This window comes from Garra rufa, chromosome 5 (genome assembly GCF_049309525.1).
Source record: "Garra rufa chromosome 5, GarRuf1.0, whole genome shotgun sequence".
Classification (NCBI taxonomy): Eukaryota; Metazoa; Chordata; class Actinopteri; order Cypriniformes; family Cyprinidae; genus Garra; species Garra rufa.
The window spans coordinates 28,233,685-28,250,554 of NC_133365.1; the positions used below are offsets into that span (position 1 = coordinate 28,233,685).

At 37.8% G+C, this 16,870-nt stretch overlaps 1 protein-coding gene across 1 annotated transcript in view; it reads left to right on the forward strand.

Moving 5' to 3' along the window:
- lrch2 (leucine-rich repeats and calponin homology (CH) domain containing 2) overlaps positions 1 to 15,456 on the forward strand; it is a 96,958-nt gene extending 81,502 nt beyond the window's left edge. Inside the window, exons 17-21 of the mRNA XM_073840036.1 lie at positions 5,416 to 5,479; positions 8,165 to 8,277; positions 9,129 to 9,266; positions 9,435 to 9,512; positions 10,999 to 15,456. Coding sequence (XP_073696137.1) covers positions 5,416 to 5,479; positions 8,165 to 8,277; positions 9,129 to 9,266; positions 9,435 to 9,512; positions 10,999 to 11,118 — 513 coding nt within the window. The 3' untranslated portion in view covers positions 11,119 to 15,456. The remainder of the gene's footprint in view (positions 1 to 5,415; positions 5,480 to 8,164; positions 8,278 to 9,128; positions 9,267 to 9,434; positions 9,513 to 10,998) is intronic.
- The last annotated feature ends 1,414 nt before the right edge of the window (positions 15,457 to 16,870 follow it).

Genomic DNA, 16,870 nt, shown 5'->3' on the forward strand with positions numbered 1-16,870 from the left:
AGGGATTAATTACACATATAATTTATAATTTAGCTCAAAGGGAATCGAATATGATTCAATAGGGAATTTGAACAGAATCGCTGTTTTACGGCTGTTTCAGAGTCGACCCGCGATTCTTTCACAAGTCGTTTAACAGGAACTCTGCAATGGATATTACTATCCAGAATATAGTGAAAACACTATATATTAGCACAGTAGCAAAATCAGCAGTTTAAGGCAATAACTTGTAAGCACGAAACACAAGATACTTAATAAAAATATGAATTTATTGGATAAACCTAACACATACAAACTAATCTAACATAAACACACGCATTCACACAGGTTGCAGAAAGAGAAAGTGAGGAAAGAATGAGTTTAAAGGAATGAAAATATGAAGTCCCAAGTTAGCAACATGTGCAATTGCTTAGACCTGAACAACCATCAATCACTTAATTAACCCTCGTATTGAGTCTCTCAAAGAGGTTATTAAACTTTATATCAAAATGCACCAGTTCAGTAAGATTCTGGAGGTTACTTGCGCGTTGCCTTTGGGAATTCCTTTAGTTGCGTCGCTTCAGAAAGGGGCTTTCCCGAGGTTGCTGATTGGTTGGTTCTGTGGTCCTTTGTGTGCTTGGGCGTTGGCTGGATATGAGAGTTGCGTGCTGTTGAAGTTGAGGTCAGCGAAGACGTTTAGGTCGGTCGCGGCTCGCACAAACTTAACTAGAAACGAAACTCTCAACGGAAAGAAATAAAAAAGGATTAAAGAAAAAGATAGAAGTGTGGTGATCTCCTCATGTTTCCTTTAGATGAGGAGGCTGGCATTCAGGCCAGGCGGCGTCGAGACGCGGCGGCGCGAAGCACGTGAAGAGCGTTGTAAGGAGTAAGAAAAGTTGCAAGAGATGAGAGAGATTTGAGGGTGTCCTTGGTATTTAAACTCAGCTTTTGGACACCTCCCAAAATGATGTCTTGACCAATTAGAACATTGGCTGAACTCCGGTGGGCTGCTGGTTCCACCTTCCAAACCATAAATCACCATGTTATCTTATTAGTCCCGTGATCCCAAAATCCCGCTCTTTGCAGAGATAAATTTGGACATGATTTCTATAACAAGACAATAATACATTTCGCAAAGAATTGAATTACAGGAACATTTTGAGAATGCGATTTCCAGACCGTGCATATCAAACATCAATATAAACCATTAAACTATTCAATAGTTATCAAAAGGGACATACACAATGAGTGATTAAAACATAATAGACAAATGTGTGGGTTACATATATGATAGGAAGTTATACATAGAAATGAGGAGTTGCTCCTTAGTTCTTTAGCACATTTTAGGCGCATATGTACATCAATAGACAGTTTTCTGTGCCCTTCTGTGAGGGTCTGTTCTCTAAGCTGGGAGGTCAAAAGTTTAGGGAAGGAATTTCCGTTGTGTCCTGTGTGTGGGGGAAAACCAACCATATCGCTAATGACTTTACTCATGTGATGTTCAAGATCTGCATCTCTTTGACCATTAATCTTGGTTACTTGCTCCAAATTTGACAATCTCCTTATTCGAAGGATTTGATTATGAAGAAGTGTCTTTGTGTTAATTTTGCGAGTTCTTAGTTAGTTAGGTTGGCTTCAGGCTGGCGGTCTGGCGCCAGGCTATCAAACGTCAGATTTATGACGGGCCTCTTGTGGAATGTGAGTCTGTAGTGTTTTTACTTTTAATCGACTCTCCCAAATTGTTTGATTCGCGCTGATATCCCTACATATATATATATATATATATATATATATATATATATATATATATATATCTTATGTAAACTAATTAAAACAACACTGTGATCCACTGGGATGTCCCTCTCAATGGCTATATAGGCTATATAATATGATGAAATGTTAATAAATTACATCATGTAATTTACAAGCATCAGCAAATTCAGCAGATAACCATAAAATCAAAATAGAAATTTCTTATAAAATATTTTACCTAGCTGACAAGGATCACTTGGTTGCTTTGTGTCAAACTAAATCACATTATGTCAACATCACACCGTGTGGTGAGGCATTATATGAACCTTTATAGACATAGGCCTACTATTGTTTATTTCATAAAGACAACGTTGCACTTATTCAAACAAGATATTTTACTGTTACAAGACAACGATGTTCATCTGCTTGCGCTCTATGACTCTGACTGATGCGCTGAAACGTAGGCTAAGTCGCCGCTGTTCTCCTCTTAACCTGCACCTTTACATCGGACCATTTCTGTCACGGTGAGAAGGAAGGGTCTGGGTCCAAGTGCAGGAAGAGGGTTTTTAATTAAACAAACAAAATAAACATAAACCAAAAAGGCCAACACGGCACAAAACTAAACATAAGAACTTAAACACAAAATAAACAAGATCTAGAGCATAACTTGAGTCCGGGAATTCAGGAGCATGAAAAACAAACATGACACGAGACAATGCAGACATGAATGCAGAGTGAGTGGAGATGATACTTATAGTCCTGATAGTAATTGTGAACAGGTGTGGGTGATCAGTGCTAATGACAAAACAGACGTGAAGAATCAGAGGAGTGTGTGCAAACAGCGACCTCAGGTGGCTGAGGGAAAACCCACAGCCCCGATCATGACAGTACCCCCTCTCTAGGGAACGGCTTCCAGACGTTCCCAAAACCAAAATTCTGGAGGGAGGAGGAACGGTGGAAGGTGCATCAGGGGGAGGGATGGCGGGCCAGGCCCATGCAGCGGAGTCACGTGAGCGGACCTCACCGCCAGAGGAACGCGAGCTGGCCTCGCCGCCAGCAGAACATCAGCGGACGCTGCCGCCTGAGGAACGTGAGCTGGCCTCGCTGCCAGAGGAACGTCAGCGGACGCCGCCAGAGGAACGTGAGCTGGCCTCGCCGCCTGAGGAACGTGTGCTGGCCTCGCCGCCTGAGGAACGTGTGCTGGCCTCGCCGCCTGAGGAACGTGAGCTGGCCTCGCCGCCTGAGGAACGTCAGAGGTCACCGCCGCCGCCGGAACAGAGAGAGCGGTCAACGCCGCCGCCGGAACAGAGAGAGCGGTCAACGCCGCGTCAGGAGCAGAGAGAGCGGTCACCGCCGCGTCCGGAACAGAGAGAGCGGTCACCGCCGCGTCCGGAACAGAGAGAGCGGTCACCGCCGCGTCCGGAACAGACCGCCGCGTCAGGAGCAGAGAGAGCGGTCACTGCCGCGTCCGGAGCAGAGAGCGCGGTCACCGCCGCGTCCGGAACAGAGAGCGCGGTCACCGCCGCGTCCGGAGCAGAGAGCGCGGTCACCGCCGCGTCCGGAACAGAGAGCGCGGTCACCGCCGCGTCAGGAGCAGAGAGAGCGGTCACCGCCGCGTCCGGAACAGAGAGAGCGGTCACCGCCGCGTCCGGAACAGAGAGAGCTGTCACCGCCGCGTCAGGAACAGGACGCGCAGCCGTCTCAGCGTCAGAGACAGGGATGGCGGTTGTCGCCACATCCCCGCGAAAGAGCGTCTCCGCCCCGGCCGCAAAGCAGGGACCCTTCCGTGCAGCCTCGGCGCTGCGGGTGTCCAGTGCCGCCAAGCAGGCATAAATGAACTCAAACCGCTTGGCCGACGCCGCCTCGAAAGACATCCCGGCAGTGTCAGGAACAGAGCAGATTGTCACCGCCCCCAAACGTGCGTCCGCCGCCTCTTCAAAAAAATTCCTCCCCGCTGGACCCATCAGTGATGTCTGCATTCTGTCACGGTGAGAAGGAAGGGTCTGGGTCCAAGTGCAGGAAGAGGGTTTTTAATTAAACAAACAAAATAAACATAAACCAAAAAGGCCAACACGGCACAAAACTAAACATAAGAACTTAAACACAAAATAAACAAGATCTAGAGCATAACTTGAGTCCGGGAATTCAGGAGCATGAAAAACAAACATGACACGAGACAATGCAGACATGAATGCAGAGTGAGTGGAGATGATACTTATAGTCCTGATAGTAATTGTGAACAGGTGTGGGTGATCAGTGCTAATGACAAAACAGACGTGAAGAATCAGAGGAGTGTGTGCAAACAGCGACCTCAGGTGGCTGAGGGAAAACCCACAGCCCCGATCATGACAATTTCTTTTTTAATTCGTTCATAGTGCGATGTTCAGACCCCACTGCGTTAACCGCGTCAGCTAAACTCTCCCACTCTATTTTTTTTTTTTTTTACAAACTTGCAAATAACAGTTTTTCTCCGGTCTACCGGTGAGGAGTACCTTCAAATCACATTCTGTTAAGTTTCTCTTGCTTGCTTTTTCGTTTGGTTTTGCCAAAGTGGAGTCATTACCATATTAATACGGGGGAGGAGGCAGGGAGGGGTTTTGCGCTCGTGCATGTGCGCTCAATTTCACGTTAATTCAGATGTACAAAGAGATATGCGTGGAATTCCGCGTACGCAGTGTTTCATACATCTGATTTTTTTACTGCGTACGCACATTTACAGCTTTGTCCGTACGCAATGTTTTAGTAATAATTCAACGCAAGTCTTTGTACATGAGGCCCCAGGGGTGTGACAATTATTAGTTCATCATTATCTAATCACTTGTAAATGATTTATAACTTAATACACAAAACATATATAAAAATACTAACATATCACTTATTAATCATTTATGAATTGCAAAGTCATGTTTTGTAAATCATTAGTTCATCATTAACTAATTGTAAATTACTTGTAAATTAATTAACAAAACATACACAAATTGTTAGCATATCACTTATTAAACATTTATCATTAACTAACCACTTATAAATGACTTACAACTGAACGTTATTATAAAGTGTTACCCTTGCGGGTTATATTTTCTTCACACTGTCCTCTGTTGCAGTGTTAAATTTAAATGTGCAGTCTTTTGTTGTCATTATCCTTTTTGTTATTAGTTCATATGAGATATTTTCATCTTGTCCCAAAATCCATGGCTTGTCTAATTTTTTTAAATTTTATATTCCATCCCAGAAAGTCAGACCCAGTTTCCCAGTCTCTCTAGAAGAATGTTATGATCGACAGTGTCATAGTTTTAGCTTCCTCCATGACCAATTACAACATGAACATATATAGTGTAAACAAATATTTTCCAGAAAATTCTTATTTCTTCCTTTGTCAAAGATTCCAACCATAGAAATGTCCATAGTCAAAATATATATTTCTAGTTATGCTCAATAAATAGTTATCAGCTACAAATCTGCTCTTTGTGAATGCGGTCTGTAAAACGTTTCGGAAGTTCGTGCTAACTTGGTCAGATGTTTTGATTTTTGTAGCCCTGTCTCATTCTGTAAAAGTAGGATACTGAATTTACAAAATTCAGGAGAAAGAGAAACATCTGTGTAAAGCATAAAACAGACTATCTGAGTCAGCATAAACTAAAACTCATTATTAAATCCAGCTATGTTTCCATATTTGTCCTGTTACAGGAGGGAATACGATCCAGTGATTTCACCACAACTCTAACTGTCTTTGGCCTGAAACCTAGATCAGGTAAAGTGTTAACTTCTCCTTTTCTCTCATCACAGGTTGTCTTTTTTTCTTTGATCTTCATGCTGCTATTGCCAAGGCTTGGCAGCTTGGGAAAGCATTTTTTTAAACAATCAATTTCTAGCAATCACACTTTAAACAAACAAGCATCATGTCTGAAGTCAGCACTTAAGCTCAGTGAAAACAGCAGTGTTTCCAAATGTCTCATTCAATCCTCTTGATACCCTTCGCCACCTTTGTTAAATCGGAATTTCTTTGGAAAGATATTGTTGCAAACTGTGGTTTTGAACTAGTGGTATTTCTTTATCATTTCTTTTTCCTTTTTTAATGACATTGCAGTTCAGTGGAAAACACAAGGAAGGCCAGTACTTCCTGTCACACAGGACTACAATAAGAATTATGCTGCACACGATAGTAAAACCAATTGTTTTGCAATGTTATCAGTCCCACAAATGCTTCCCTTTTTATTATTTATGCTGGTTATATTTTTGAAATATTTAATTATCAGCAGAAAGACAAAACTTGCTTTCTGTAATTTATTGTTCATGTAAGTTACTTTAGGCCTCACAGCAATAAGACAGTGTAGGAAACACTCTGAAAAAGGGAGGGAAAAAAGAGTTTTGGCCTTTTAATGGCCAAGTCTAATGTAATTTCATCCTGTAAATAACAGTCTGGACTGAAAAAAACAACAAAGCAAAACAAAAAAAACAAAAAAACGAAAGAGCCATTCTACAGAATTGGTGCAAACAGCTGTCCCACAACCAAAAAATATATTTAAAAAGCATTTAAGTATTTCAATCTTAAATGTATACTGTTGTTGAAACCCACAGTAATATTTAAAATATCAGTAAGATTAATATATATTAAATCATTATTTATTGGGTACTTTCAGTTGGGAGGTGGCTGTCCCGAACCCTAACCCCTAAATTTTAACTTGTGAAACCAATATATAAAAAAATATACATATATAAACATCTTTTGGGTTATTTTAAAAAGTGAGGTTCTACTAAATTTGTAGTTTATATTATCTTAGTAAATCATGAAACTTTCTGTAAAAAATACGTCCCACATTTTTCATGTCACTACCGAAATGTTTTAGTCCATTGGCTGAGAACGATTTTAACTACACTACTTAATTTATGATCTGGAAATGTTCCAGTGTCCCCCTCTCTCATAGCAACAAGGAGTACATAGGTCCTATCATTTTAAGGTAAATTGTTTTCAAATGCCTGAAAGTCTGTGTGTGAAACAGATACCGATACACTACCGTACACCTTTTTTCTGCAATTAAGCACACTTTTTTGGGAGTCCATAACATTTGGTTGTTATGTTATGTGTATGACTGTTCAGAACTATGCTAGCTAACCATGTGCTGATTAGCATCTTTGAGTTAGGTTTTAAACATATCTAAAATTGTCACTACCAAAACATTTGGTAAAGTTTCAGTAGTGACATTGTTTTTTTGTGTGTTATTCCCTAAAAGTGTCACTACTGTAACAGTCACGAACGAAACCTGTTGTTATTGTATCAGTAGTGACAAAAGGGAACACATAATCCTTTATTTTGGGGAAATAAACAAAATGATGGTATAGTTATGCACTTTTTAAATATTTTATTATGTTTTAGTATGCGAGTTAAAATTCTGCAATGTGATGTGATCGCTAACAAAACATTACCAAAACATAGTCTAAGATGTTATTATAGTGTTTGGTTCAATGTATAATCAAACTAATGAATCCTTACTGATTTCGCACTTATGATCAACTTTTTGCCTTTTACAATGAAAAATTTTGCTAATTTCATAAATCACACTTGAAATATTGTTAAATTGTAACTGTCATTAATTTACCTCTGAAAACCTTTTAATAAAATAGAAAAATATACATTAACAAGATAGATGTAAGCAAAATCGTAATAAGTCAATATAACCTTTCTTATTAAATTATATATTACTGTGTTTTGTTAGTGACAAATTTTCAGAAAATGAGAAATAATATGAGAATTAACTGCATAATAACTAGAAATGTGCACCTTGGATATTATACAATTTGCATACATACAAAATTTTTGAAAAAATACTTCTTCTTTTTTTCCCAAGACGTTTCCAGCTCTGAATTTTATATTTATTTTCATGAAATATCAGGGATTTTTGTTTGTTGCTTTAAATTTTTAGTTTCCATGTAATTTTTCTGTACAGTACACTCTTTTTTTATTGCATGGTTTTATGCGTTTTGCCTATTGTTACAGTTAGGTTATGGTTGTGAAAGCATAAAAACCAGTCAATGGTAGACAGGGAATTTGACATTTGACTTTAAGTGTAAACCCTGGACTTTAAACCAATTCTCTAGAATGGCCTATATCTGAAGTTATTCACACTTTTTTTTTTTTTTTTTTCACATAAGAGTGTTAATGTACATTTTATCTAGGGCAGCAACAACAAACTGATGAAAAAAAATAATAATTATGGAGCAATTCTAAATTAAATGCATTTATTATTCAGAACTTCCTCTATTAAAATGTAATGGGAAATCGTGATGAAAAGAAAGAAGATATTTAGTGACCACATTTACACAGTGTAAAAATTCAACGATTTACCAGACTCAATGATCAGACAGGTTAGTTTATAAGGGGAAGCTTGCATTGAAAAGGAACATGATAATAATGTCGACTATGTGTTCTTCTACTTAGCCTTCTCCCGTGGAAATCGTCAAGACATTAGCTCCACAGACCCAAGCTTCACCATGAGGAGAAAGATGGAGCACCTCAGGGAGGAGATGGAGCAGATCAGACTCTTGCGGCAGGTCAGAATTCCACCGAATTACACATATTTGACAATGTGTAATAAAAAAAGATTGATTCATATCTCAAGGGTAAGTCACGTGAAGCTAATTAAACACATATTATCAAGTTCTTTTCCTCTGTATTTCTCAAGCCCAGAGGTTTATATTGGCAAAAATCCTTTTTTAAATTTATTGTTAATGTTGTCAGTCAGGTATAATAAAGGTGCTTTCTTTCAGCAGTTTTTGCTCTGTGTTTCTACTTGTCACTTGGAGCTCTTACCAACAGTGTTATTTCTTCTTGTTCAGTCATGATGTCAGAAAGAGATCATATATTTCAGACAATAATTAGTAACGTGTAATCAGAGAGGGCAGGAACAAAGGCTTTCTATTCAGTTCTCAGGAAAGGAAGGTAGATTAGGTGTTGAAGTCACTAAATATACAATAAAACCACTTCTCATGTGCGGTTCACATGAAGAACACAATTTTTATGGCACACTTTTAGAGTTGAGTTTGAGTTCATGCCACACTTTTAGAGCTTTCAGTTCGGTTACTTATTGTATAGGGTTCCACTTATCTTAGGACGTTATGTGGACATTAGGCAGCAAGGCAGTTCAAGTACACAAACTGCATCTATAGACTAGTTCTTAATGTAAAAAGTGAGTGTGAGATTCACTGATGCTGAAAGTTGCTTTTCCTTGGTAATAATTTCCAATCACGTCCAATTTCATAACCTCTACCTCAGCTTTGTGCTGTCCTTGGTGCTGAATGGCCACCCGTGTGATAGCCGAAATGTCTAAAAAAGCACAGACGTCTTGGTTGATACTTGTTTCACATGATACACCTGTGCTTTGTTTGTTTGTATGTGTTTGCAGAACCTTGAGTCTAGGTTGAAGGTTTTGCTGCCAGACGATGTGGGTGCTGCTTTGATGGATGGTGTTGTTTTATGCCATCTGGCTAATCACATTCGCCCTCGTTCCGTAGCCAGCATTCATGTACCTTCCCCTGCTGTGGTAAGTTTCACTCAATGTTTTTCTACAGACTTTCTTGGATCTCCTTGTAAATGAAATCATTTTCTGCACTCTAATTGACATGCATCAGTAAATATTCAGCATTCAAAACTAGCACATAAATTGATTGTTGTTTGATTTTACATTTTCTGTCTACAATCCCTCTAATAGCCAAAGCTGAGTATGGCCAAGTGTCGGCGGAATGTTGAGAATTTCTTGGATGCATGTAAAAAGCTTGGAGTGCCACAGGTAGGATGGCGTTTTTTTCCTTGTTTGGATGTATGACATATTAGCGTTATATCAGTTATCAGTGTATATGTATATTCATATACGGTATATTCATGTAATATGAATTGATAAGAACTTAATTTGGACAACTTTAAAGGCAATTTTCTTAATATTTTGATTTTGCACCCTCAGATTCCAGATTTTTAAATAGTTGGATCTTGGTCAATTATTAATAAATATTAACCGTACATCAATGGAAAGCTTATTTATTCAGTTTTCAGATGATGTATAAATCTCAATTTCAGAAAATTTACCCTTATGAATGGTTTTGTGGTTTTTAAATCAAAATGAAATTCTAATTTTATAATTACAGAAAATATTTATAGATTATAAGATTTAACACTGCAATAACATTTTCTCTTGAAAATTGATTTCCTTTAAGACTGCATTTAAGACAGTTATAGGGCCCTATGAAATTAGTTTTATCTCTTCCCTTTTCCCTTATCTTTTTTCTTTTCTAGATTCCATTTTTTTTAAATTTGAATTTTCCTACACTCTGTTTTAATGGTTACATTTAATATTAATGCATGTCTGATTATTCCAACAAAAAAACATGTCTAATTAATTGAAATCATGAAACTTACACAATTTAACAGCCATTTATTAAAAGTGTAACAAAAATGAATGTAAGTTAAGGCCCTATGAAATGCATTTTAATTTGATCTCAAATTCAGTTATGTGTTTTACTAACTTTAGTGTTTTCCATTTATTTTCTGGATTTCATTTTAATGGTTTCATTACATTTTAATAATCAAAAGCAGCTCTAATTATTTAATTACATTTTTAATTAAATAGTTTTAATAAAAATTGAATTATTGGTAGTAGTACTATCATTACATTAAGTAATATATTTCTGTCACCATTTCTTCAAGTTAAACCAAACTTTTATTTTGTCACTTTGCTGTGAAGACCTTTAGGTTTCTGTTTGTATACAATAGGATGATAGTTTTTCTCAAATCAAATGGTAAAATGCTCATGAAGTGACTGTCAGAGCAGTTCTAAGGATTATGTTTATATGTTCATGTACTCATATAATGAGGTGGCAGAGGCTAAAAACGCTGTAGGCATCATGTGTTCGTCCAATATGTGTGTAGTAAACGAACATGTAGATTCATATTTAAATAGTATTTTGTGGCTTAATATTCACAGACTCTAGTCCATATTGTGTTTAAACTTAAGTATACTGACCTACTTTTAATTTATTCATCCAAAATTTGGCAAATTACGTGACATTCCGCGTTATACAGAAAACTCAAATTTTATGGCGTTTCTTAAATATTACCAACTCTAAACATTTGGACTGTAGTGTATCATAATACTGAAATGCCAAATTTATGTCTGTTTTTGCTGTCTTCTAATCATCTTTTTAACGGGGTATTATACAGTAGATTTAAAAATCTGCCATTGATTTGTATTCATAATTACATTTACTTGTGTTCATAAACAGGACAAGTTGTGTTTGCCGCATCACATCCTGGAGGAGCGAGGTCTGGTAAAGGTTGGTGTCACTGTACAGGCACTGCTGGATCTTCCATCATCAAAACCTAACCAACTTTCTACCATGTAGCATCGCTGGATCATGGGACGTCCACTAGCATCCCTTTACCCTGCCTTACCACCTCATTCTCACTCCTCACTCACTGATCTTTGTCCTACTATGGGGAGGTCTTGACTCTTCATCCTTCACAACTGTGGTGAACAGGCCGGCTTCCCCCTACCTCTTATAAGCCTCTCTGGAGGGGTCTAGACATTTTAAAGCTCCAATATTCTGCCCTATATGAGGGAAAATGTAAATCTTAAAGCCACGCATTTCATTCTGAGGGGAAATACCTGTTTCTATTCCACAACTGCAATGCTGACTGTCTCCTCTTGATGCTGGCCCCCTTAATTTTGTATCTACATGTCTCACGTTCTCTCTTCTCTTGGACCGGTGAGCCTCCAGCGGGCGAGGACAGGAGAAAATCCTGCAGCTACTGTATCTGGCTGATTCTGGATCAGAGGGAAGATGATATTAATATGTCACTCCACCCCTCTCCTGTATGAAGTCACTAAGAGCTGTCAAACATCTTGTTACATTCTGACTGTTGTTTCCTGTCTCTTTGAAGAATTAAGTGGGGCAGAGACATGTACTGATGTACATGTAATAACAACCAGACCAGCAGCGAGGACACCTGGAAAGGACACAAACAAGTGTTGCCATAAAAACTGACATTGCTTTTACAGTCAGGTGAGTCATTGCCAGTGCATTAGAAAGTAATCATATCTTTCTGCATGCCTGGACGGTTTTAACAGTGAAGATACTGCTCACGTGCCCATACAAAACAAAGGCTTTTTTGTGCTCTTTGGCGTTGCCAAATGTTTGTTTTTCATGAGTGTTTTTCTCACAGGTTTTATTTAGTGTTTCAGTTCTCACAGCCTGCATGTGACAGGAATTCACAACATGATAAAATTTTGCGCATGCCTGTGTAATTGCATTGTGCTACATTTTTGACTGTTGTGCAGGTCTGGGCGAGTGTGGAAAGTTTTAGCACTAAAAATAGGTCAATTGTTAACATTTGCACAGCCTAATTATAATTACAGCATAAGAACAGTTCATTAATGAAAGATGCATTCGATTGTATGAGTAAATACACAATTAGGTAAAGAATAACAGCTAAAGAAAAAACTCTTTCATGGAAAAACAAATCAGAAGAGTCTTTGATATTTGGAAAACTGAATTAAGGGTTTGATGTGCAGCAGTTTGTCACCACAGTAAACTTAGAAGGTTTATAGAAAATTTTAAATATGTACAAATCGTTTTTAATTTGTTTTATCAGGGAATTTCTCTATTTACTTTTTACTTTTTATTTATGTGCTTTTGTATGTTTTATTTATTTTATTTGAGTTTTATTTATTTCTATATCAACCTCAGAAATACATTAACTGTATTGTCCAAAAGTTAGCAATACTGTTCAGTGTAATATATTTATTTCCAAACATGGAAAATGGGGCAGCCATCCTAACAGGTTGTAGCTTTGGAAGTTGCTTGCAGTCTGTATGTATATTTCTGTATGGCACTGCATTTACGTGCACACCAGAAAGTCGCTATTTTTGGAAGATCAGATGCAAAATCAGCGTTCACATTTACATGTCCTGTTTAGCAGATAAACTGTACATGTGGTGCATCAGTAACTGATTAGTTCACTGAAGAAATTATAATTTTCTGATAATTTACTCACCCCCATGTCATCCAAGATGTTCATGCCTTTCTTTCTACAGTCAAAAAGAAAGTTTTTTGAGGAAAACGTTTCAGGATTTTTCTCCATGGGGATCAGCAGGTTGAAGGTCCAAAGTTTCAATGCAGCTTCAAAAGGCTCTACATGATCCCAGACGAGGAATAAAGGTCTCATCTAGCAAAGCGATCTGTCATTTTCTTAAAAAAAATTTAAATGTGTATGTTTTTTAACCACAAATGCTCATCTTACACTACCTCAACTTCATGCTTTCCCTAGTCACGTTGAAAAGGTCACGCATGACGTAGGCGGCAGTACTGACACAGTGTTTACAAAGCTAACATTCAAAGAAAATCAAACAGCCTTTACAAATAAAGGTAAAACAGAGATGCCGGATGATTTCTGAGTTTTTCGCCCTAACCTACCTTTTCGAACTGGAGTACACAGGTGAAGATCCAACCATGTGTGACCTTCCCGCCAGGATTAGGTAATGCGTGAAATAGTAGATGCACATCACAGAGCTAGTGCAAGATGAACATTTGTGGCTCAAAAGTATTGAAATGTAAAAAAATTTCAGAAAATGGTCAATCGTTTTGCTAGATAAGACCCTTATTCTTTGGCTGGGATTGTGTAGAGCAGTGGTTCCCAACCACATTTCTGGAGGCCCAGCAACATTGCACATTTTGCATTTCTCCTTTGTCTAACATACTCATTTCAGGTCGTGGAGTCTGTGCTAAAGAGGTGATGATCTAAATCAGGTGTGTATGATTAAGGAGAAATGGAAAACATGTGGTGTTGGGGGGCCTTCAGGAACGTGGTTGGGAACCAGTGGTGTAGAGCTTAGGTCTTCAACCCTGCTCCTGGGGACCCACTTTTCTGCAAAGTTTCGCTCCAACCCTAATCAAAGGCACCTGAACCAGCTAATCAAGGTCTTTAGGATCATTTGAAAAGTCACAACCCAGGTGTGCTGGGTCAGGTTGGAAAGAAATATTTTTGGGACAGTGTCCAGGAGCAGGGTTTTAGACCTTTGGTTTAGAGCTGCATTGAAACTGCAGTTTGAACCTTCAAAACGTTGATCTCCATTAAAGTCCACTATATGGACAAACATCCTGGAATGTTTTCCTCAAAAACCTTAACTTCTTTTCGACTGAAGAAAGAAAGTCATGAACATCTTGGATGACATAGGGGTGAGTAAAAACCAGGACATTTTTAATTCAGGAGTGAAATAATCCTTAAATAGAATCCAGTCAAGGATAGGTCCATATTTCGTTTTTAGCAGGAATGAAAACTGGTCTGAGGAATAGAAGTTAAAAATAGAATTTCAGAAAACAGTGCGTACCATTATAAGGACTTTAAGTCTATCTCTCACATCCTTGTTTTCATTCACTTTAAATTCAATATGGCATCTAATCTGACTTACTGTAAATGTCCTCCATTTTGGGGTCTGTGGCAAGTTTGTATGTACTGTTTATTTTAGTGCGTGGCCAATTTAATCGTCATCAAGCGTTTGTTTTTTTTTTTGTTTTTTTATCAATCCCAGAATTCACCGGGTGCATGTGAAGCTTTACTTCCATAAGAATGAATTGAAAATGCTTGCTCTGTTCCACACAAGTGGACAGTACATGTAAATGTGAACTATTGTTATGTCTTAAGCCACTTGACGAGCAAGTTAGTACCATATATGACTGTTCACCATAAAAATACATGGCTATATTTAGTCACTAAACGCGTCTTGAAAGCTAGCCTGCCTGATGGTGTTTTGAAAAGAAAACATTGTTCATTGATTTATGCCTTTAGAAAAGTTAATAGTATGCTCAGCTGGCAGCTGTTGACAACTTTTCTGTGGAAAGGAGTTTTAGGATTTAGATGTGCAATGATGAGTAATGTCTAACTCCCCTATCATGCTCCACACAGCATAGCAGAAATTTGGTTCAGTTCCAGAGCTTTTTGATGGATGGATTGGTGACAGCATTTCCTCAGGCGTATTGCCTCTTTGACAAAATCTTAGCCAAGAATGTAAAAGGTTTTCTGCAGGTTACAGGTCCTGTTAACAAAATATGTTTCTGTTTTAGTTTCACTCAGTCACACCCTCTAATTTAGCTGTTTCTACCTGTTTATCCTCAATATTTATGACACAGTTTCCCAATTAGGCATCTGTCACTCATACACTACTAGTGCCATCATTTGCAAAACTCCTAAAATAGGTCAACTGCTGCTGTTTTAATAATACTCAGTATGCAACAATGAACTGTAGCACACCTCAAATTGACCAATAAAATGCTGAAATGGGTTTCATGACACTTATAAACAAGTAGACAGCTCATACTGAGTATGCACATTCACATTGTTCATTGAGAGGAGTATGCTATTGTATATGAAAGCCATTCTCATGTTTTTTTTTTCCCTTTCCAAATCAAGTTCCATCTTGGCAAAGTTTGAAATAATCACTCATCAGCTCCTATGTTGATGATAACTTCAGAAGTGTTGATTAAAAAGTAACAGACAGGAGACGACTCCTACGCAGTGCGTATTGTATATATATAAATGTTTTTGTATGACAACTGGATTGCATGTCTGGATTATACCATCATTCATGTACATAATCTATGTTTCAACACATTAGAGAGTTTCCTAAAAAGGAAACCAACCGAAACAAAGGTCAAAATACTGGAATAAATGGACCTTTTACAGTGTTTTATTGTGTCCTTGTCATTTGCTTTGTGCTTCACTGCAGGAACACAATTGTTCATGACAGGAGGAGAAAATACAGACACCCTCTAAGTGTCAAACAAAAATAAGCAATGCTTAAAATGGTCAAGCAAAGATTTGTAGTATGAGATGTGACCATTTGACATCTGCTACAGTAATAATGAAATGTGAATCCATTTCCAAGGAAAGCTCCTGTCTCTTTTCCAGAGAATCATACAAGACAGGGGGCCAGGAAGGAAGGGCTATGCTCTCTCAAGTTACATTGTGAATAAAATATTAGCAGACACTAACTTAATGTTGTGTCAAATACACAAGCAGTTTTGTGTAATTTAACTCTTTTCATCAATGACTGTATGACTGTGTCATCATTTCACACTACGGACAATTAAGGGTCTCACAGATAAAACACTCACTGATGCTTTAATGCGTTACTTACACACTATTGTGCTGTTTAAATACTGTGCAGTGCTTTGACACAATCCGTATTGTTAAAAGCGCTATATAAATAAAGGTGACTTGACTTGACTTAACACAATGCATTAAGATGTTTTGAATTTGAAGATCAGGGTAAATTTGACTTCTTTTGTCTTCTGGGAAGCATGTAGGTATCGTCTGTAGCTTTTGAAGGGCAGTACTATATGAAAATAAGAAAAATGTACACATCCTCATTCTGTTCAAAAGTTTACATCCCTGGCTCTTAATGCATTGCATTTCCTTCTGGAGCGTGAGTGAGCGTTTGAACCTTCTGCAATAGTTGTATAGGAGTCCCTCAGTTGTCCTCAGTGTGAAAAGATGGATCTCAAATCAAAATTGTTGGAATGACTGTTAAACTGCCAGCTGTTCTTCAGATCCCTCTTATATGGTGTATGTACTGCAAGGTAATTTGACTACTTACTATTTGCATTTATACTATTCGATATTTGAGATCGTTTTATATGTGCACTGCTACATGTAGTGTGTTTACTATTACTAAATATTATTTATACTAATGAAAGAAAGAGCAAAGTAGAGATAAACGTAGGCTCCATTATGGTCTATCCCTTTATAAATTCTGTCTTATAGCCTATACATTTTAAAACTACATTGTGCAACTGAATATATGAATTATTTCTCTTTCAATTATCTGATATTTCTGATTAGCTAATTGCAGGCATGCTGTCTCCCATCAGTATAAAACCCTGAGGGAACGTTTTAAGATGAAAAAAGAAATGTTTGTACTTGTAAGAGCTGAAAGTACTCAGAGCTCATTCAGCATTTAAACATTCCTTTTGCAAATAGACTTGTGAAAAGTTTTTGAAAGACGATGTGGGTTTTTTTTTTTTTCTGGCTGTCTTAAAGCAACCATATTTAAGCACATTAGGGGAAAGTAAATAAACAGAGTAACTCAAAGTAACCACA